The 23,734-nt window shown below is 42.6% G+C and overlaps 1 protein-coding gene and 1 pseudogene across 2 annotated transcripts in view; both read right to left on the reverse strand.

Moving 5' to 3' along the window:
* Positions 1–884: 884 nt before the first annotated feature.
* Positions 885–23,734, reverse strand: part of HERC5 (HECT and RLD domain containing E3 ubiquitin protein ligase 5) — a 60,903-nt gene continuing 38,053 nt past the window's right edge. Inside the window, exons 17-23 of one of the 2 annotated variants that reach the window (XM_051819569.2) lie at positions 18,931–19,074; positions 18,182–18,348; positions 10,450–10,516; positions 9,344–9,414; positions 3,942–4,125; positions 3,752–3,854; positions 885–1,159 (exon numbers count right to left, since the gene is read on the reverse strand). In XM_051819569.2, the coding sequence (XP_051675529.2) occupies positions 954–1,159; positions 3,752–3,854; positions 3,942–4,125; positions 9,344–9,414; positions 10,450–10,516; positions 18,182–18,348; positions 18,931–19,074 (942 nt within the window). In that variant the 3' untranslated portion in view covers positions 885–953. The remainder of the gene's footprint in view (positions 1,160–3,751; positions 3,855–3,941; positions 4,126–9,343; positions 9,415–10,449; positions 10,517–18,181; positions 18,349–18,930; positions 19,075–23,734) is intronic. The other variant, XR_011378349.1, reaches the window with a different exon arrangement.
* LOC100340082 (biorientation of chromosomes in cell division protein 1 pseudogene) lies at positions 20,365–21,456 on the reverse strand (annotated as a pseudogene).

Genomic DNA, 23,734 nt, shown 5'->3' on the forward strand with positions numbered 1-23,734 from the left:
AAATAATACTGATGTACAAAGATCAATGGTCTACTTTATAAACATATCAAACTGTGTCTGAATTGAGTATGTGCCAGAAAAAGATACATCAGCTATACTTAAAGACTCAGTACGAATTTTCATACAACACTATTTGCTCCTGCCCTACAGAAGCTATCTCAGTGCAGATCCTTCACAAAACCTACCCTTGACCTTTAAGGTGGCTTCATGTCCTTTTCCCTAGTGGCTTTGTTCTCAGTACCATCGGCTTTTGGCTTTCTGTCACCTTTTGTCTTTCTTTAATGTCTTTGCCCATTATATTTCCATTTTTAATTCATTGTATCAGTAAGGAATGTGCTTGACTATAGCAGACCTTACTACACCTTTGCTAAACACAACATGCACAAGATGTTCAGATGTAGCCAGTATCTGACAATGAAGCTTAAGAATGGTAGAGAAAAGGTGTTTGTCTCCTCTGACTCTCCCTAATGGTCTGAAGACACAGCTGAAGCTCCAGCTGTCAAGCCTCTGTTCCAGGAAGGGAGAAATGAAGAGAGAGCCAAACAGTTCCTGCCAGTGGCAAAAGTCTCCCTTTCAGAAGCTTCCTCCAGAGACTTTTGCAACCATTACCACCCACCCCTACCATCAGGGGAGGCTGAAAAATATGTTGTGTTTTGTAAATGGGGCACAATGTCACTCCCACCATTTAGGGTATCTGTACCTAAAGAAGGGAAAACAGATATTAGGCAGCCTTTAAAAAATACAACCAAGCTAAACACTCTCCCTCAGGCCAGATCATGCAAGTATGTGTCACAGAAGAGCCCAGTCCACATCCTACTATGTCTTGCATGCAATGCCAGCAAGTTTAAAATAGGCCAACACACTAAATAGCGAACAAGCAACTGTTAGATTTTGCATTTTGAACTTTATTTTTGACAATATTTCCCCAAAGAGGTAAAGACTCTGGTGCAGCTTCAGCCAAACCCTCGGCTGTTGTTGATGGCGACCTGAAAGGCTTCCTCCACCCTCTCCATGGTGGAATACTTAGGGAGGTAGAGAAGACAGAAACACGTCTGTGCTCGCATGGGGTCTTTCTCACTCAAATTGTCAGGACAGCAGAATGTTATTTTCATGTTCTTTAAATTTTTTATTTGTGTTCTGTCAGTTCCTGTAAGAAACACTAAAAAGAAGAAGAAAATTGGGTGATCTTTTTCAGAGACTGAAATCTCTTCTTAAAGACAAAAATCTGTTTATCCAAAAATCTTTTCTGAGCATGTACGTATAGAGTTCTACATTAGCACACTGGAGACTGTATTAGGACAACATCTGACACACAGTCATTGTCTTCGGCAGCTTAGTCTGCATGGGAATGTAATGGATCCCCCGAATCTATGGGGGAACACATGCCAGGACCTCCACAGGATGACAAAAGTTCTGGAAAGGGACCAAACCCTATACATACTTGTTTTTTTCTATATATAATATGTTGTTTTCTTATATATACACATCCATGATATACTTTTACCTTTTCACTTAAAGGAAGTATCTTACGGCTTCTCTTCAGCATATTAGAATTGCCAGCATTGCTCCCCTTGCACATTATTTATGAAAATATTTATTTATTTATTTGAAAGGCAGATGAATGGAGGGGGAGAGAGGGAGAGAGGGAGAGAGGGAGAGAGGGAGAGAGGGAGAGAAGGAGAGAGAGAGAGAGAGAGAGAGAGAGAGAGAGAGAAAGAGAAAGAGAAAGAGAGGTATCTCCCACCTTCTGGTTCATTCCCCAAATAGCCACAACAGCCAGGTCTGCACCAGGTGGAAGCCAGGAGCTAGGAACCCCATCTTGGTCTTCCATGTGGGTGGCAGGGCCCCAAGCACTGGTGCCACCATCTGCTGCCCTCTCATGTGCATTAGCAGGAAGCTGGGTCAGAAGTGGTGTAGAAGGGATTGGAACTGGCATTCTGAGACGGGATACTGGAGTCACAAGTGGTGGCTTAACCCACCACACCACAACACCAGCCCCTAATTGCACATTACTAAGTAAAATAGGGATTACTTGAATAATGCAATACCATCACAGTCAATGTGACAACCCAGACAGCCACTAAGTAACTAATGGGTGTGTAGAAAATGCAGCCTGGACACGCAGAACAAAGGGGGCGCAGGCCAGTGTGACTGATACCTCACTACTCAGAATGATGTGTGAATTGAAACTGATGAACTGTTTATTTCTGGAATTTTCCCTTTTAACACATATAGACCAAGGGAAATCAAAGGAAATGAAAGCACAGATAACCACTGTACTGGATTCTTGATGCAGAAAAAGACACACAACAAGATCCTGTTGTATCTAAGGTATGACAGCCAACGGTAGCACCACGGAGGTCCAGCCTCCCCAGGGTAAATGCTGCTTTCTGAAGTAGGGACGAGCACTGGGAGGGAAGACTGGGGAAATGTCCTTGGGGTCAGGACTGTGCCAGACTTTTAAGAAGGGAAAGGATAGGGAGGCTCCAGGGAGGAGGGAAGTGAAGGCAGGAGAAGAAGCTGCAGAGAAAGGGGGAACAGGGGAGCTGCAAGGGGGGCTCAGGGGTGCACACACCATTGAACTGTGATGACAGAGATCCTCCAGCATGAAGGCTGGAAAGGCAGGCTGGGTTTCAGTGTAAGTCTGAGTCTCTCCTAACAAAGGTAATCCACAACAATGAGAACAAGAAGATAAATGGTTCTCAAAAACAAGTGAGGAAATTGAGTACAAAAATGAGGGAGAAAGTTCATTAAGACTGTCCTAGGAAACCACCACGTAAGCATAAAACTGAGGTTGAAAACTGTGAAGAAAGGTAAAACAGAACTAGAAACACAAGTAAAATAGCTGTGTAAAACAATAATAGAGTGATAATAATAATACAGCAATAGTAAAAACTAGCCAAATAAAATATCTTTGACACAGGTATTTGGCCTAGGTGTCACGATGCTAGTTAGGATGCCTAGGTCCCACATTAGAGTACTTGGGTTCAATCCCAAGTTCTAGATTTCAACTTCCTGCTAATGCGGGCCCTGGGAGATGGTGGGGATGGTTCAAGTAATTGGGTGCATGCTACCCGTGTAGAAGACCTGGATTGAGTTGCTCTGTGTGTGTATGCAGGTGTCTTCCTGCCTCTCAAATAAATAAATAATCCTAGCTAATCCAATAAGAGCCAGATAATTTAATGATGATGCAGACTACAGAAAGAAGTTTACACTTTAGTGTGGATGAAGAAATGAAGAAAAACGATGTTGAAAGATTATTTACTGATGTGAAATGCAGAGGGAGAGGGAAAGAAAGAGATCTTCCATCTGATCATTTATTCTACAAATGCTTGCAACAGCCAGGACTAGGCCAGGCCAAAGCCAGGAACCAGGAATCCATCCAGGTTTCTTGTGTGGTTGGCCTAAGGAACACAGCTTGGGCCATTACCTGCAGCCTCTCAGGCATATTTGCAGGAAGTAAGATTGGAAGTAGGGCTGCAGGGACCTGAACTGACACTGTTATGGGATGAGGGTATCTCAAGGGGTGGCTGCCACACCACAACACTGGCCTCCAGAAGAAAATATTAAAAGGCATAAGCAAGGACGAAATCACAGGGGCAAGATCCTCTTTATGAACATCTGTGAGAGGACAAGCAGATGGACTATGAGTGGTTCCAACAGGATGGTTTGTTACCCATGCCACCTTTCACAGATTTTTATTCTGTGAAAAACACACACATTTAAAGATTTACTCCTTGTTAAGACTTACCAAGGAATTTCTTCTTTTCTTCCAGAGACAATTTGTGTAAAGCTTCCCAAAACATCACGATGGTGGGATGTGAACTGTTGTATCCTTGTTCATAATGTGCATTCTACAGAAAAAAAAGAAAAGAAAAGAAAAGTCACTTGTGGAACAGGAAGGGAAACTGAATTCAATCAGCTTGGCCTTTATGATGTACCTTTTCAAATGTTTCCCAGTCAAAGTCTGTATTTCCAACAATCGCATCCTTCAGTTCTCCAGGACGAAAACATTCAATAATTTGCTTGTTGCATACTTTATAAAATCCCCTCTGAAATTCGTCATATATTGCCTTTACAGAGATGTTGAAGATGTGTTCAACGCACTTAGAAACATAGTCTCTCCTTCAATGAAACAGAAAATTATTGCCATTTGCTGCAAGAACTTAGCAAAACTGATGGATAAAAAATAAAAGCTAACATAACAGTTATATATAGAGTGCTTACTGCGTGCCATGGCTGTAACTATTACTTTTTATGTATTATCTAATTTTTATAATGATTCTCTGAGGAAGACTGTTTTTCGAGAGATTTATTTTTTCATTTAAAAGGCAGAGAGAGAGACAGACAGATCTTCCATACATTCGTTCACTCCCCACAAATCCCCACAACAGCCAAGGTTAGGTCAGGAAAAGCTAGGACCCAGGAACTCCATCTGCATCTCCCACGAGGGCGGTGGGAACCCAAGGACTTGGGCCAACATCCTCTGCCTCTTAGGTGCATCAGCAGGATGCTGGATCAGAAGCACAGAGCAGCTGGCGACTTGAACCACACACTCCAATATGGGATCTAGGTGTCCCAGCTTAGCCTGCTGCACCACAACACCCCTCCCAAGACTTCATACTATAAAACAGAGACAGTGAAGTTAAGTGATTGCTTAAGACTAGACTCAGGAAAATCAACACTGAGAATAGCAAAAGTTTGGAATAAAACTTATGATGTTACAATGATTAATCTCTGGAGAATGGGCTTTGGAGATGGTGCAAATTTCATTTTTTTATTTTATACTCGTGAATTTTCTGAATTTACCACCGTGCACAACTAATATTTGTAGCTATACACAAAACACAAAGGAGATTTCTGCTTCTGTAGCTTATAGCTGAAAAATGCTCCCACTGAGCAGCAGTATAAAGCTAAGTGAAACACAAAAACACATCTGGCTCAAGCATCCCAAATACTCAAGAGGCCAACTATGTAGAGAATGGAAGCTCACTGACCTAAGCCCAGTATTTCACTTACCTTGTAGACTTTCAATTCTTTTTTTAAAAGTATTTATTAATTTATTTGAAAGGCAGAGAAACAGAGAGAGAAACAGACAGAGAAGAGAAATCTTCCATCTGCTGATTCACTTCCCAAATGGCTGCAAAAGCCCAGTCTGGGCCAGACTACAGTCAAGAGGCAGGAAATCTATCTGGGTCTCCCACATGTATGGCAAGGGTCCAAGTACTTGGGCCAACTTCCACTGCTTCCCAGGCACAATGGCATGGAGCTGGATCAGATGCAGAGCTGCTGGGATTCAAACTGGCATGCTGACATGATATGCTAATTCACAAGTGGCAACTCAATCTGCTACACCAAAATGCTGGCCCCAAAACTTAGTATTTTAAGATATCAACTATCCTCAAATTGATTTATAGATTCAGTTCAACCACAATTCAAAATCCCAGTAGGTTTTTTGGTTGTTGTGGGAACTGGGAAACTGATAGTAAAATATATGGAAATGAAAGAACCAAGGACAGTCAAGACAATCTAAAAGAACAAGGCTGGAAGACTTAATAATCAGATTTCAAAATGATCAGTAATTTCACATTGTGGTACTGGCACAGAAAGAACAGAAAAGAGCATTATAAGTGGAAGAAATTATTTACAAACTATGAAACTGATAAAGGATTAATAACCAGAATATATAAAGAGATCAAGAAACTCAACAACAATAAAACAAACAATCCAGTTAAAAAATGGGCAAAAGACTTAAACAGGCATTTTTCAAAAGAGGAAATCCAAATGGCCAACAGACCCAAGAAAAAATGCTCAGGATCACTAGCCAGCCGTCAGGGAAATGCAAATCAGAACACAGTGAGGTTTCACCTCACTCCCTGTTAGAATGGCTTTCATACAGAAATAAACAAACAATAAATGCTGGTGAGGATGTGGGGAAAAAAAGTATCTTAATCCACTATTGGTGGGAATGTAAACTGGTAAAGCCACTATGGAAGACAGTATGGAGATACCTCAGATACCTGAATAAAGACCTACCATATGACCCAGCCTTCCCACTCTTGGGAATTTACCCAAGGGAAATGAAATCAGCTTGTGAAAAAGTTATCTGTACCCCTATGTTTATTGCAGCTCAATTCACAATAGCTAAGACATGGAATCAACCCAAATGTCTGTCAACTGAAGACTAAAGAAAGAAATCATGGGATATATACTTCATGGAATACTACACAGCGGTAAAAAGAAATGAAATCCTGTCATTTGCAACAAAGTGGATGAAACTGGAAAACATCATACTTAGTGCAATAAGCCAGTCCCAAAAGGACAAACACTATATGTTCTCCCTGATCTGTGATAACTAACAGAGCACCTAAAAGGTAATCTATAGAACTGAAATTGACACTTTGAAATGCAATGACTTTGTCTCAACTGTTGAGGAACAATTTTTTTCTCCTACTATTTGAACTCTTTATTTAACACAGAGTTAAGCATATGTGTATAAAGTTAACTGAAAATAGATCTTAGTAAAAAAAAAATATGAATGGGAATAAGAGAGGCAGGAGGAAGAGGGGTGGGAGTTTGGGGGGGAGAGCAGATACGGTGGGAAGAATCACTATGATCCAAAAGTTGTATTTATGAAATGAAGTGTATATTCCTTAAATAAAAGGTTTATGGGGAAAAAAAGAGCATTACAAGCAAGTAATTATCATTTTAAAAAAGAAAAAAATGGCGTGCAAAATAGAAAAAAATGGTGAGCCTCTTCAATAAATGATACTGGAACAACCCACACATGAGAAATCACATGAACTTTGATCTTACCTTTCCTCTTACTAAAAATAAATTAAAGGTAGATTTTAGATCTAAATGTGAGAAGTGAAATAGTAAACTTCTATAAAAAAACACAGGGGAATACATTCACAACTTTGGGATACAGAAGGATCTTTAAAGCAGGACAAAAGAAACGTGACAATTACTTAAAACACTGATAAAGTGGACTATGTCACCATTAGAAATTTTAATTCATCAGAAGACATTAAAGGAACAAAAAAGGCAAGCTACAGTATGGGAGAAGATATCTGCAGAACAATGGCCAATAAGCCTACAAGTTGCTCAATGTTGGTCATCAGAGAGGTTTAATTAAAACAACAAACTGCTCCTGTACAAGTGTCAGAACAGCTGATTTTTAAAGACTAAAACTAAGTATTAGGACACAGAGCAATTAGGACCTCATTCCCTGCTGATGCCATGTCTGCCTCCAGTTCCGATGTGTTTACAGACGGCTTCCAGATCCCGCTCCTCCCTTCATCCCCACAGCTACACACAACCCGGATAAAACGCCCAGGTGCTCTCCCCCATGGAAGCAGTAGGGAAGTTTAAATAGGGCAAGTTTTGGACTGCATGGGAACCTTCATACTGGGGCCAAGCCTGAGCCACCCTGAAAGCCAGAGCCACCTGCTTCAAACAGACCAGCTGGGTGCCTGCCTGGCTTTCCCCGTAAGCCTCCTTTAATGTGAGTAATAAATATTTTCATACTCTCTGGTATACATGTGGCAGCGTCAGCATCAATATGCAAACTAATTTTGAGTGAAAATTTTGATTTTGCCATGAATGAAGCAACCACAAGACAACCAGCAATTCTCTCAAAAATACAGCAACAGAAATGCATGCACATTAACAGCAACAAAAGCGTGAGAATGTTCATGGGAGCACCATTCATGATAGCTCAAGACTTGAAACACATCTTGTCTTCCAATAAAATTATGAATAAATAAACTGTGATAAAAAGTATACAACCAATCAGCTAGAAGGTTCCATCTTTGATCTGGTTGGTAACTACATAGGTATGTTCACTTTGTTAAATTCATTGGGCTGTACCCTTAGGATATGTGCAATTTTCTGTGTGTGTGTATCTGTGTGTGTGTGTGTATGTATGTGTATAAAATACTTCAATATAAAAGTAATTTTAGGGGAGAAACCCCAAGATTAAATTATCCAAGAAAAAGATCTGTTATAGGCCAGATTTTTGAAGATCTCTTTTCTGCTTTGACCAACATCAAGGGACCATCCTAGAATCCCAAACTCTATGGTTTTAAATGACATCCCTTAGGTGCTGGGAAGATGAAGTAACACAGGAAGTTCTTCAACAAATACAAAGTGCCTGCTATGCACCAAGCACTGCTGTAGAGGGCTCTAGCATAGGAGACACAGGGGTGAAGAACACAGTCCTAGTCCTCACAGCTTTCATTACAGGACAGAAATACTGAAAAATGGGCCAGCTCTCTTCACAGAGTTCAAATAACTTGTATTATTGTGCACGGATTTCAAATCTTTAGGCAACAAAATGACCTTATTTTTTAATTCCATTTTTCCATTCCCTTTGTAAATCCTAAAGGTAGATAATGCTTGATATGAAAAGGAAAAGTAAAAGAGTAAGTGGAAGGCTGGCACTGCGGCATAGCAGGTGAAACTGCCGCCTACAGTGCCGGCACCCCATATGGGTGCCAGTTCGAGTCCTGGCTGCTCCTCTTCTGATCCAGTTCTCTGCTATGGCCTAGAAAAGCAGCAGAGGATGGCCCAAGTCTTTGGGCCCCTGCACCTGCATGGGAGACCTGGAGGAAGCTCCTGGCTCCTGATCAGCACAGCTCCAGCCATTGCGACCAATTGGGGAGTGAACCAGCAGATGGAGGACATCTCTCTCTCTCTCTGCCTCTCCTTCTCTCTCTGTGTAACTCTTTCAAATAAATAAATAAATCTTATTAAAAAAGTGGAAAGAGGGTGGACAATTTAGACAGGAGGAAAAGGGAAGGCCTCTCTAAGAAGCTATTTCCATTGATTATCACAGTATAAACTCCATGATGTATATGTCTCCATACATGTACACCACACACACCAATTGCTCTGCCTTATTTTTTTTTTTAAGATTTCTTTATTTTATTTGAAAGAGTTACAGAAAGGCAGAGGCAGAGGCAAATGCATAGAGAGAGAAAGAGAGAGGTTTTCATTCTGCTGGTTCATTCCCCAAATGGCCATAATGGCCAGAGCTGAGCCAATCCGAAGCCAGGAGCCAGGAACTTCTTCTGGGTCTCCCCTGCAGATGCATGGGCCCAAGGACTTGGGCAATCTTCCACTGATTTACCAGGCCACATTAGAGAGCTGGATTGGAAGTGGAGCAGCCAGGACTAGAACCAGTGCCCATATGGGATGCCGGCACCGCAGATGGTAGTTTAACCCTGTGCCACAATGCTGGCCCCTCTCTGCCTTATTGAAAAACGGAATTCCCCTAAAGAGTCTGCAGCCCAGTGAAACATAGTGTATATACAAACGAAATACTTCATTCTGTACCTACTTGTTAGTCTGGTTGACAATTATGCAACTTCCATTAGGAATCAAGTCTATATCGTCTCTGTCCCAATGTATCTGTAACCACAAATGAACTCAGGTTATATCTGCAAAATAACTCAGAACAATCTTTTATCAACAAAAACACTTTTCCTAAAGAACTTAGAAAACCCGACATTTCTGTCATTAAAATCTTGCAAGAAATGTATAAAAATTACTATGAAGAAGCCACCGCTGGCCTTCAGGAGGGGGTCAGAGCTCCAGCTGACACCCTATAAACCAACCAGCCCTCCAACCACCAGTTATGCAGGTGAAGCCACTGTAGACCATGTGGCCCAGAAAACTATACAACTGTGTTTGTTTTTCTAAGCCACTACATTTGGGAGTTGGTTGTTACACAGTAAAATCCTATTCAGGTGGGGAACCATTTTTCCTACCAAGGGCCATCTGGATATTCCTAACATCATTCATGGGCCATACAAGATTATCAAAAATTTGCCTGCAGCTCTGACACTGTGGCGTAGTGGGTAAAGCCACTGCCTCCAGTGCCAGCATCCCATATGAGTGCCAGTTTGAGACCCAGCTGCTCCACTTCCGATCTAGCTCTCTGCTATGGCCTGGGATAGCAGTGGAAGATGGCCCAAGTCCTTGGGTCCCTGTACCTGCATGGGAGACCCAGAAGAAGCTCCTGGCTCATAGCTTTAGATAAGCACAGCTCCGGCCATTGCAGCCAATTGGGGAATGGACCAGCGGATGGAAGACCACCCCCACCCCCTCTGCCTCTCCTTCTCTCTCTGTGTAACTCTTTCAAATAAATAAATAAATCTTTTTTCAAAAAATTAGCCTGCTATACATTCATTAAATTTCAAGTCCCATCTCCAGTTGCCTTGGCAGGGCCAGACCAAATGATTTCATAGGCCTTATACGGCTTGTAGGCTGGGTGCTCCCTACCCCGTCTAAATCAGCTCATTAAAAAATGGAGAAATAAACCTTTTCCACTAGCCTAATTCAGAAGTGTTTTTGTTTTGCTTTAAGTCAAAGGTGACATGTTTAGGCGAGTACAGAGGGTTGGTCAGACCAAAATGCACCTGTTACCTGGTTTATGTTACTCACATTAAAATGGATGTAAAATAGTTCTTCAAAGTCACTGCTTTCATTATCCAGAAGTACTTCTAAACTCCTAAACGACAAATAATTTTGTTTTTAAAAGGGCAATAATCGTGCTTAGTAGATACACCATCTAAAATAAATGTCAAGTGCACAGATAGCTATTCTGAAGACAAGAAGTCAGGCACAGTTCACAGTCTATTTCTGTGTACTGACAGCCTATACAGGTCCACACTCCAGTGTATGGTTTAGGATACTTACTTCCAATTCCACAGCTCTCTTCCTTAGACTCTAACTTCCTAACTCAGTGAGTTACCCAGGTTTGTGTCAGAAAATGAATGGGGCAGGCCTTTAGCCTCGTACTTCACTTATGTGTTAAGATGTCCACACCTCACAATAGAATACTTGGATTTGATTCCTGGTTCCAGCTTGATTCCAGCTTCCTGCTCATGCAGACCCTGGCATGCAGTGGTGATGGCTCAGGCAACTTGGTTTCTGCCACCCATGTGGGAGACCTGGACTGAGTTCTAGAATCCAGCTTTAATGCCAGCAGTGGGCTGTTGCAGGGATTTGCAGAGAGAACCAACAGATGGGAGCTCTCTGCCTCCAAAACAAATTTTGAACAATAAAAAAGGAGTGACAGCATATTTACTGACACAGTGCTGGGTTTATTGAAGCTTCTTAACTTTATTTATTAAACAAATAGGTGTCATTAAGTATGAGGTATCCCATGGGAAATCTGAGGATTGCTTGGGTCACTGGACCTTTTCTGTAACTCTTGTCCCAATCCATACCAACATGCTCAAGACAGATCTGAAATGTAACTACCTTGTTGAAGATATCTGTGAGAACAGAAGCTTTATCAAATGGACTGCAGCCACTCTTTACTTCCCTCCTGTTGTCCTATGGTGCTTTATACTCACTTTAAAGTAGTATGTCTCATACTGTACTGTTTGATCCTTCACTTGTTCCTTCATTCAACAAACATACAAGCGGCCCCTAATGTTGTCGGCATAGGGGATATATGAGGTTGAAACTAAGACATTACTGACGATAACCCCTGAGACCGTAGGTGAGATACACTGATCCAAGTTTTACCTACAACTACAGTGAGATATGTACAGCCTGAAAACTATGCAAGTGATAGAGGTACAGTTTGTAAGGACTTGGTTAACTCTGCACAGCGATATAAGTCTCTGGCAAAGGTCTTTGGGAGAGGATGAAATTCAAGTGGACTTTTTCTTAATGGACTTTTACTGCTATACTGTGATATAATCAGTGATGTTTATTCATTATTTTTCTTGGGAGGAAATAAACAAAATGCTTTCAGAACAGGGCTATAAAAGACATTCCTATTTGAAAGGTAAGAAGTAAGAAAGGAGGGTCCCAAGTAAGTAAAAAAAAAAAAAAACAAAAAAACAAAAAAACAAAAACAAAAACAAAACCAAAAAGACAAACATTTAAATCCTAAGGTTTGAGAATTATCTTCTGCAACTCAGCGTCCCACCCTGTCCAGACACACGAGGGCTGGGGCTGGAGACCCAACCCTGGGCAGCCCTGCGAGCATGGCTTTGCTAGGCCCAACCCACACCCCAGCTCTCACTGGTTGGAGTTGTGTGCCCATGGATAAGACTGCAGCTGCACACTGGTGGCTCTACTGTTCTGGGGTCTTAGGGGAGGCTCTCTCCCTTGGCAGCTTTCTGCCTGGGCCCCAAAGGCTCTACAGGGCATCCTTTGAAATCGAGGAGAAAGCAGCTCATATGCTCTGCACACCAGCAGAGATGGCACTACCTGAGTCCCCCTAGGCCCCCCTTTTTACTCCAGAGGGGTGGCCACCAGATCCACCCCCAGGCTGGCCAAGGAGCACGGCAACAGAAAGTGGGAAGCAGAGTTAAAGCAGTGCCACGCATCAGCACTAAGGTTTCACAGGGCACAAGGCCCTTTTGACATAATTCTATCCCCCAGGCCTTGGCACTGTGGACTTGTGACAGCACTGGCAGCCCCACAATCTCTGAAATGCTTCTGAGGTTGTCCTTGCATCGTATTGATGGACTGCACCAGGCTCCACCTGCCTTACTGATGTCTCTTTCAAAGACTGCTTGGCTACACTCTTGTCCTTGCATGAACACTATTCCGTTCTTTCCACCAGGGCCAGGCTGAGAACTGTCCAAATCTAACTTCTGCATCTGTCTTGATGGTAAGTTTCATCTTCAAATTACTTTTCTTCTTTGAGAAAGCCATGTCCCTCCTTCAAGACTCTGCTTAGATTTCGTCCACCATAAGTCCTAGTCCATCACTCACCAGTTCTAACTTTCAAACACTAGGACGTATAGTTTACCAAGTTTCTTGCCACTGTACAACAGGGGTTGCCCTTCCTCCAGTTTCCTGTAACATCTCACTTGCACTCAGACCTCATGGGAACGGCCTTTACAGCGCACATTCCTGCCGGCTTTCCCTGGTCATGACTACCTGTGTAATTTCTAAGACGACTGAGGTCTCTCTACAGCTCTCCTCTTCTGAGCCTCTTCTGAGAGCTGCCCTTTTCAGTCCATTTGTAAGCCTGTTTTTCCTCACATGCACTTCAAAACTCACGTAGCCCCTATCCATTACCCGGTTCCAAAGCTGCTTCTACACCGTCAGGTATTTGCTACAGCAACACCTTACCTCCCAGTACCAATTTCTGTTTGTATATCTTCGGGCTGCTGGTAAGCAATTTAAAAACAACAGAAGTTTATTGCGTACAGTATGGAGGCTAGAAAGTCCAAGATCAAGAGCCGATGGGTTCAAGGTCCCATGAGGGCCCATTCCTTACAGCTGGTGCCCTCTCTGTGCCCTCATGTGACAGAGGGAGGAACCAGCTCCCCCAGGCTTCTCTCATGAGGGCCTTAATCCATTCGTGGAGTCTCCTCATGACCTAATCCTTCCTACAGGCCCACCTCTTAATAATGAGCACTGGGATCCACCCACAGCACCTCCCCTCTCCCCTTCCTCTACCATCCTCAAAGTCTGAACAGTGTCTTCTGACAGAGTTCCTTAATCTTAGAGCAGTTAAATTCATCCATCTTCACTTGAGAAATTCCAGAAGTGAGAAAGCTATTCGTCCCCATGTTTATCAACACACATTTCATATTTAAGGCCTTCATCCATGTGGAGTTGATCTTTGTGTGTTGCATAAAGCAATGATTTACTTTTTTTTTTTAAGTGGATGATTTTCTTTCCGGCTCCATTTAATATGCCACCTCTAACAATACACGTCAAGTTCTGAGCTCTTTTGTGACTCTGGAAAACAGTCCTATCAATACAGCCTTCTAGTAATTCTTCATGCCTAGTAGGCCAAACTCTCCATCCTTATTTGCCTTAAGAACTATTTCTAGCTATTCTAGGCTCTTTACTCATTCACATAAATTTTAGAACCAGCTTGTCAAGTTTAATACACAGCCTGCTGAGATTAAAACCAGAGTTTTTCTAACTACAAAGTTAGGTGATTCTTAGTGTGTATAGTCCAGGCCAGCAACTCCTAGGAATCCTGAGAGCTCTTCCAGGGGCTCATGAGATCAAAACTATTTTTACCTTACTCAGATGTTACTGGACTTTTTTTTTTTGCATTTTGTCACAAACACACAGAATTTTCCAGAGGCTATATGATATTGTGGAACATTCTGATAGCTAACAAAATGAGTGTTTATATATTCCTATGTTTAAACAATTTCACCTTAAATTTCAAATACTGTAAATATTGACAGGTGTAACCAATACACAAGTAAAACTCTTTGTAGTCTTCAATCATTTTAAGAGAATCTCAAGACCTGTAAAGTTTCAGAAATAGTGATACACACTCAGAGATTTAAATATATTTTTGTTTACTCAGTTTGTGTGTGTTAAGTTCATAAAGCCATCTTAGGTACAAGGACTATTTGATTCACCTTCAATATTTTCAATAAAAAAAATTATCTCCTTTTCCAAATCTTGTGGTTTTGATGCTTTTCTCCTTGTCTGACTAGTAAAATTAGCATAATGAATAACAATTGGATTCTGGGGGCTGGTGCTGTGGAGTAGTGAGTTAAGCCACTGCTGCAATGCTGGCATCCCATATGGGTGCCAGTTTGTGTCCTGCTAGTACACTTCTAATCCAACTCACTGCTAATGGGAAACCAGGGATGGCCCAAGTGCTTGGGTCCCTGCCACACACATGGGAGACTCAGAAGAAGCTCTTGTCTTTGGCCTGGCCCAATCCTAGTCATTGAGGCCATTTGGAGAGTAAACCAGCAGATGGAAGAACTCTCTGTAACTCTGCCTTTCTGACAGACATATATATAGACAGATAAATAAATTAATAAATACATTTTAAAAATGAAACAAAACACTGGACTCTGAAGTCAGGCTGTGTTAAAATCATGTTTCTGCCACTATGGTGCCTTGGGCAAGTTACCTAACCTGTTTCAGTTTCTTCATCTGGAAAATTGGGATAATAAGATTATATTACTGTTTTCATTCTTTAAAAAATATCTCTATAGTGCTCCACTGGTATATACCAAAAATGTATGATTCTCTAATTAAGGAACATTAATGTATTCTTTATTTATTATGAATCATAATATAATATACATTAGCATACTTAAATGCTTGCAGGACTGAAATTTCGGAATGTGACATGTATAGAAGTAGACCAGCTGGGTCAAAAGAGGGCAAACATATTTTTGTTTGTTTCTGGGAAAATTTGATGCATATTTTATTCTTTTTTTTTTTTTTTTTTTTTTGGACAGGCAGAGTGGACAGTGAGAGAGAGAGACAGAGAGAAAGGTCTTCCTTTAGCCGTTGGTTCACCCTCCAATGGCCGCCGCGGCCGGCGCGCTGCGGCTGGCGCACTGCGCTGATCCAATGGCAGGAGCCAGGAGCCAGGTGCTTTTTCCTGGTCTCCCATGGGGTGCAGGGCCCAAGCACCTGGGCCATCCTCCACTGCACTCCCTGGCCACAGCAGAGGGCTGGCCTGGAAGAGGGGCAACCGGGACAGAATCCAGCGCCCCGACCGGGACTAGAACCCGGTGTGCCGGCGCCGCTAGGCGGAGGATTAGCCTAGTGAGCCGCAGCGCCGGCCTCATATTTTATTCTTTAAAAGCCAGTGATGGTCAGGGACTCCCTGGCTCACTCTACACAATATTTCAAAAAGTTTGTAGGAAATTGAATTAAAAATAACATGCACACTCAATGAATTTTCTGAAAACTCCTCTTATAGGAGTTGGGAAGACTCTGAAATTTCACTCAGATATAACAAACAGTATACACATAGGATACAAGACAAACTTGTACAGACCCAGTGAATTCTCTCATCCAGTGCTCATTTAACAAATGAAATTAAGGCCAGACCCCAAAGATTTGCAAGTGCATCCTCTCAAAACAACAGGAATTTCAAAGTCTCTTCAATAGTCTTGCTTTAAAGGGGTTCACATCATTTCTTATTTTCACAGAATATTGATTTTTTGTCTTATATTTATTATTTTATTTCCCTGAATACAGCCCCAGTATAACGTCAAAGAGGGCTAGAGGTATCTTTGTCTTGGTGGAGTTACAGGGAAAACATCTTCAGTGATACTGTAGTAAGTAGTTTGTTGTACATTCCTTTTAGACAATCTTGATCTAAATAAGCAAATCACTGTTTTTAATTATCTTTTAATAGTTGATTTTTTAATCTCTTGATGCTGAATTTTATTAAATTCTTTGTAACCTTTAATCTAAATGATCATGTAATTCCTTGTATTGGTCACCTACTCAGATGATTTCCATGATTTGGCAAACATATTTTTAATTAGTAAGATTTCTTTTTTGCTTATTTACCTTTTGTTTGAGAAGTAGAGAAAGAGAAGGAAAGAAAGAGGAAAGGACAGAGAGACACAGAGACAAAGACAGACAGAACTTCCATCCACTGATTTATTCCCCAAATGTCCACAACAGCTGTGACTGGGAGAGGCTGAAGTCAAGAGCCTGGAACTCAAGCTGACTCTCCTAAATGAGTGGCAGGATCTGCCTACCTGTTTACTGCTCACTTGCTGTCTCCCAGGGCATACATTAGGCAGCTGAAATCAGAGCAGAGCTGGGACTTGAACCCAGGCACTCCAATAAGGGATGCAAGCTTCTTAACCACTGAGCCAAATGCTTGTTCCCATATTTTTTTATTTTGACACATACTGCTATATTGTTCTCTGAAAAGGTCAATTCACACTTCTACTGCAACACTTGAAATTAGGATAAGGGGCCAGAGCTGTGGTGTAGCAGCTAAAGCTGCCGCCTGCAGTGCCAGCATCCCATATGGGCACCGGTTTGAGTCCCGGCTGTTTCTCTTCAGATCCAGCTCTCTGCTATGGCCTGGGAAAGCAGTAGAAGATGGCCCAAGTCCTGGAAGACTCAGAAGCTCCTGGCTCCTGGCTTCGGATTGGTGCATCTCCAGCCATTGTGGCCAATTGGGGAGTGAACCAGCAGATGGAAGACCTCTCTCTCTCTGCCTCTCCTCTCTCTGTTTAACTCTGACTTTCAAATAAAAAAATAAATCTTAAAAAAAAAAGAAATTAGGATGAGCCTTTTCTCAAATCCTTGCTAACACCTGGTAGCATTTATTCTTCAAAGCAGTGACACAATGAAGGATCAATCAGCGGCTCATGCACTGCATGAGCACTGGTGAGTTGGAGCATCTTTTTATTTAAGCACAATTGCTACTGCTTCTTTTGTGGGTTGCCTTCTTGGATACTTTATCAGTTTTTCTTATGGATGTACAGGAATGCTTTGCATAGCAGGGTTAGTAATCCTTTCTATAATATACGTTGCTCATTTTTTTAGGAAGTATTGGTTTGTGTGTTAACTTAGAAATAAGTTTCTACCTTAAAGGTGACATGCAACAACAGACGGTATGAAACAAAATTCAATGTAAACATCACTAGCATATTTTGCACCAACATATGAAGGTACTCAGAAAATTCCATGGAAAATGGAATTAAAAGCTTAGTTATCTTGCTGCAAAAAGTTTTTGAAATACATACATATAAGGGGGTCCTCAAAAAGTTAATGACAAATGCATATTATGAAAATTATGAATTTCAAAAATTTTTACACCAAAATACAACTTATTTTTAAAGATTCACTTACTTATTTATTTGAAAGGGAGATTCAGAGAGAGAGGCAAGACAGAGATCTTTGATCTGCTGGTTCACTCCCCAAATGCCTGCAATGGCCAAAGATGGGCCAGGCTGAAGTCAGGGGCCAGGAACTCCATCTGGGTCTCCCATGTGGGTGGCAGGAGCCCAAGCACTAGGACTTTCCTTCACAGGTACATTATCAGGGAGCTAGGAAGATGAGCAGCCAGGACTCGAACTGGGCTCATATGCGATGCCCACAATGCAGGCAGCAGCTTAATTTGCTGTGCCACAGCACCAGTCCTAAAATAAATTTACCTAGTAATATCATTTTCCCATTTTCTGAAGTACTTTGTATACCTATGCTCTATCTATGACGGCTTCTACACAGAAAAAGTTCAAAGCTTAACATAAGCACTCAGCACTAATCATGGGAACAATCCACTCTTCTTAATTTTAGAAAATGAAATATTATCCAACAATTTTTGCCAAAGTTGAAATTGGTTTAAAGTACTTAAAATATTACTATTGAACATGAATGTATTATTGAAGCATTTGTTTTTAATATTTTAACAAAATATATCTTAGAATTCTAAAAATGGAACTATGTTACTTACTTTCCCAAAACAGGACTGAGTTCCTTCAAGTCTTCCAATGATGGCTTCTGGTCCAAAAGTTTCTTAAATAGCGCCAGTGGGAAAGAGAGGTTGGCAACATTGCAATTGAACAGGGAGAGTCCACAGAGGATCCCAAAGAAGAAGTACCTCTTCTCCTCAAACTTAGGCTGAAAAGGGGAAAACAAATCTTAAAATATCATGATTTTTTTTATCAGAACAATGGAATGTTAGTAACACCTTTCTCCCTTTTCACAAAATCAAATCTAAATTAATACCAGGAAAACCCAAGATAAGAGTATTTAGACTTTATACTTGGCCATGAGGCCAATTTAAATCCCTGCTATAGGTTTCGTTACTAAAAGCATAATAGGAATAGTGATGTACAAGGCTCAACAATCCTTAAAAACTTGTTTTGCAAGTTTTTTTAAAAAGGCCTCTGCCTTTTTAAGTTCATCAAGAAAAACAGAACCTGAAACAAAGAATGTGTACCTGAGAAAGGAAGGGTTCATTTTTGAACCTTGCACATTGTTTGTACATTTATTGGGTTCTCCTGTGAGGGCAGACATGGGAACCCAAGCAACAAGGAGACAAGGAGTCCATCTAACAATAAATGTGTCAAATTTGAAGATTAACTCTACAATTACGTCAACAACTCCGCTCCTAATGTGAAATGGTCTAAACCTAATTTTCCATGATATCCAATCATTTTGTCTTCACGAAACAGCACAAGCAAAAAACAAAGGACTTACCTTGGCAGGAAACCACATGAAGGAAGCCTCTTCAGGGTACATGAACATCCCATATTCTGGCCGGGTCATCTCTTCAAACAGACAGTAGAAGAACTCTGTCATGACTCCTCTAAAGCCGTACCCAATCTCTCCAGTGAATGAAACCTGAGCAAACACAGCAAACATGGTCTCACTTCCAGGGCTCCACATTATGAGTCCCTTGATATCAGCAACAGTGGGCACTAACCAGGGACCCAAGTATTTCGTAAGCACTGTGGTAAGCATCTTCCTGTATCACCATTCCACTAACTCTGTGAGAGCAGCGAAACTTCCAGAATTTAAACAACTTTCCCATTTATACAACAGCAAGGTGGTGTGACTACATGGATTTCTGCCAGGAATCTAACTGAATTGACCTCAACTGGCATTACTTTCTTTTTTTTTTAGTAGCAAATTATTTTATTATAAAACTTATACCACTTATTGATCATTCAGTTTTCTAAAAAACAACCGGGAGAATAAGATGAACACCCAAGACTCACCAGGCCCTGTAGGACAGGAAGATGCCCTGGGTGGAGAGCCTGCAACCGTTTCCCCCACCCCGTCTGAACTTCTACACACATTCTAGGATTCCATGTTGTCATCTTGTACAAGGCAAAGGAAACTGGCTAGAGGACTGACATACAAGTCACAATAACTTTAAAGCTATTTGGTGCTAATGCTTTGTACATTCTAGTTTGCAACTCAGAGACTCAAAGACACCAAGTAAAGCACCACCAAATACCTGCTCCCAGGTAACCTGCACTGCCATTATCTTTTTTTTTTTTTCTTTTTTCTCTTTTTTTTTTTTTTTTTTTTTTTTTTGGACAGGCAGAGTGGACAGTGAGAGAGAGAGACAGAGAGAAAGGTCTTCCTTTTGCTGTTGGTCACCCTCCAATGGCTGCCGCAGCCAGTGCACTGCGGCCGGGTGCACCGCGCTGATCCGATGGCAGGAGCCAGGTACTTATCCTGGTCTCCCATGGGGTGCAGGGCCCAAGCACTTGGGCCATCCTCCACTGCACTCCCTGGCCATAGCAGAGAGCTGGACTGGAAGAGGGGCAACCGGGACAGAATCCGGCGCCCCGACCGGGACTAGAACCCGGTGTGCCGGCGCCGCAAGGCGGAGGATTAGCCTAGTGAGCCGCAGCGCCGGCCTGCCATTATCCTTTGACGTTATCTTTGGGACTGGTCATGCTCACTCACTGCAGCTTTTGTTTATCCCAGAGTGCAAACCCTAAAACCCACGCACAAGTCTCCGTGTTCAAGTGTGCAAGTTTGCTTCAGGGCAACCGAGGTTGCTGTAGTGTTTCTTTACATCTCTGTAGCGCCTCCTGTGTGTCAGAATCGTGTACAGCTGGGCCAATGGCAGCGCAATGCAGGGGCACACAGTCAACTCCCTGACTGCCGACAGCTCCCTCTTTCATCCGGACGCTGCCCCAGTCAAGGCAGAAATCAGGAGATCACTGGTGAGTGTGGCCCATCTCCTTTTGGAAGTTGTTCTTTTATGTAACTGAATCCACTCCTTCACCAGAATTAAATGGAGCTTTCAAACGGTGTCAGGCACATTCTCAGGAGGCGTCTCGGTTTGGAGCTGGAGGCTCCTGGCTCTCAGGCTCTAGAGGGGGCGCCGGCACCACTTCTTTCTTCTGGGATGCCAAGAACTCATGTATTGCTCGTTCAATCTGGGGTCTGAAGTGGTTTAATTTTGGATCCACCACCTGAGATAATCTGTCTACCCCAGCTTCCAACATCCCTGACTGAACCACACTCTGCCTCAGGCCATTCCGCAACTGGTTCTTGTTCACTGTAGGATTCCACTCTTGCTTATCCAGATGCATGGACACGAAATTATCCACTTTCTGCCTCAGGTTTTGGTAGGCTGACTTGGTGTCCAGGCAAGTCCCGCCAGGCAGTCCCGGCGGAAGCTGTCAAAGAGACCTCGGCTCTTGAGCTGCTCCACAATGAGGGCGATGAGCTGCGAGGCAACGAGGCCGGGTAGATGGGGCCGCCGCTCCCGCCGGCCCCAGCCGCACCCGTCACGGCCCGGTAGAGGCGTGGCCTGCTCCTCGGCCGCCCACCGCGCACGTTCCCCCGCCGCCGCCGCCGCTGTCCGCCATGCCTGCGCCCAAGGCCCGTGGAGGATGCCAAACACGCGACAGAGAGCGTGAAGTGTGTGGGATTGGAGGCAGACGCGGAGGAGGGCGGCGCCAAGGAGGCAGCAGCGGGGATGGTAATAGTGGTGGCAATAATGGTGGCGGCGTCGGTGGCGAGGGCAACGGCAGAGCAGGCAGGTTCCCAAGCTGTGGAGACTGCAGAAACCGCCCACGGCGGTCCCGGCGCGCTCCCGATGGCGTCACCTTTCCCATTGCATTGTGGGGCAGGTCGCATTACTTTCATACTTACTAGTTTCATTAAATATAATGAAAATAAACTGAAGGAAATAAAAAGATTAGAATTTCCCAAAAATCTGAAAAAGCAGGGTATACATATGGTATTTGTTGCTGTGGCTGTTCACTCTCTGCTGAAAACATACCCCTCCTTTCTCCTTCAGTTTCCTGCTCCATCATCCCTCTCCTTGGAATCTTTCACTTCAATTCACAGATGTGTTAAGATCTCCCTTATCCTTAGAAGAAAAGAAAATCGCAACACCCTGTCTCCAACACAGACAGCACTGGCTCCTTTCACTGTGGGAGCCAAACTTCAGAGAATGCACGCCTGCCCACTCCTCCAGCGGTGGGTCCTCCAAGAGGACCAAGAAGTTGTGAATCCACAGTCCCAGGTACTTTTTCTCATTGCATCTTCCCGATTTTCTCTAACTCACTCCACACTCCTGACCGCTTCCTTTTTCTGGCACTCTTCTCCTATGCTTTCTCTTACAAAACATGATTCAGGCTTCTACTTCTGTCTCTACTTTTTGTTGCATCTCATCCTGACATTCTAAGATGTCCCTGCTCCCTGCTCTTTCCCTGTTTGCTCCATTCCTTGTAAACATTTAGCCTTCCCACCCATTCTATTCTCCCTCCTGATTGACAGGTGCTCATTTCATAGCCTAGCCTACACTTCCATCTGGCTGCCTCTAACACTCCCTGGAGCTCTTCTTGCTAGCTTCTTTCTTTGGAGGGGTGCCTCCTTCATTCCCCAGAGAAGCAAGTTTCAAAACTAAGTGAAATATTTCCAGTCTTTCTCTTAGGACCAACTATCAAATCCATATGCTTCTCTTTCCTCTGGATAAGTTGCCTGATCTTACAAAAGCATCAGCTTTCCCCCACAAAATTAACAGAAAGATTAAATGGGATAACACATGCAAAAGGCCTCATGAAGAATCTAGAAAATTAGAAATGTTCAATGAATGCGACCTGAATTTTAAAAAAGAATGAATCAAAGTGGAGCTAAAATAACTGAGTGGATGGCTTAACGAGCACATGTTGCATTCATTAGTTATAACATCATTTCTGTGCAAACACGTGGAAAGGCTAACTCTAATAGCAAACTACTAATACAACCATACTTTTCAAACAGTATTCTGAGCTTTAGTAAAGTCAATCTTCCTTTAATCTGAGTAGAATTAGTGATAAACTAAAATCTCCCATCAAAACTACTCAAATCAATATTATCAGAGCAATCTGTATTTGTCTTAAGTAGAAAATCTAGTGCCTGATGACTGGGCCCAAATTCTAGCTGTGATATTTCGTGGCTGTGTGTTCTTGGGATAAGTTACCTCATTGTTCTGTGCCTCAGTTTCTCTACATGTTAACAGGAGGGAAAAACAAAACCTACCATATAGTGTTGAAAGAGTTAGACAAGTGTAAGACAACATTTCTAAGTACAAAGAAAGCAGTCAATAAATCTACTAATCATTATAATTCTATAACAAATATCTTAGTAAGACAAGTCATATGGTAATTATATAAAAAACCATCTAGAAATGTTCAGAACACAGTTCCATCTGCATTAAATACCAGAACAACTGTGCAGTTAAGAAAGGGGATGCCTCCTCTTCTACAAAACACCTTGGGTTCTGCTCGAGAGCAGAAGTAGGCTTTACTACTCCTTGGAATCAAGCCCATCTCTCTGAACTCTTGCAAGGTGGTGACTAGCCAGGCTAAGGAAGACCTCAGATGGGACTGGACCTCCTCCCAGACCAGGGTGGGAGGAGAACCACCCTTGAGCCTGCTGCTTCTTAGCCCAAACATACTGGGTGTCCATAGCTACCATGCCAAATTTAAGGTAACTAGGGAGGCACCAGGGCCTTGCCTGTGTTCCACATCAGTGCCTGGTACAATTTCTGGTTCCATATCCTGATTCCAGTTTCCTGCCAAGCAGACTCTGGGAGGCAGTGGTGATGGCTGAAGTATTGGGCTCTTGTCACCCAACTGAAGGACCTAGATTGCATTCCTAGCTCCAGACTCAGCCTCCTGCCTAGCCCTGGCCACCTGGGGAATGAACCCATACATGGGAGCTCTCTGTATCTCTCAAAGAAATTAAAATTTTTTCTTCAAAGATTTTATTTTCTTTGAAAATCTCTCTCTCTCTCTCTCTCTCTCTCTCTCTCACACACACACACACACACACACACAGAGAAAGAGAGAGAGAGAGAGAGAAATTTCTATCTGTTGGCTCCCTCCCCAGATGGCCACAACAGCCAAGTTTGGGCCAGGCCAAAGCCTGGAGCTTCATCTGTGTCTCCTAGGTGGGTGGCAGGGAAAAGGACTTGGCCCATCCTCAGCTGCTTTCCCAGGACATTAGCAGGGAGCTGGATCAGAATTGGAGCACTGAGGACATGAAT

This window comes from Oryctolagus cuniculus, chromosome 8, assembly GCF_964237555.1.
Source record: "Oryctolagus cuniculus chromosome 8, mOryCun1.1, whole genome shotgun sequence".
NCBI lineage: Eukaryota > Metazoa > Chordata > Mammalia > Lagomorpha > Leporidae > Oryctolagus > Oryctolagus cuniculus.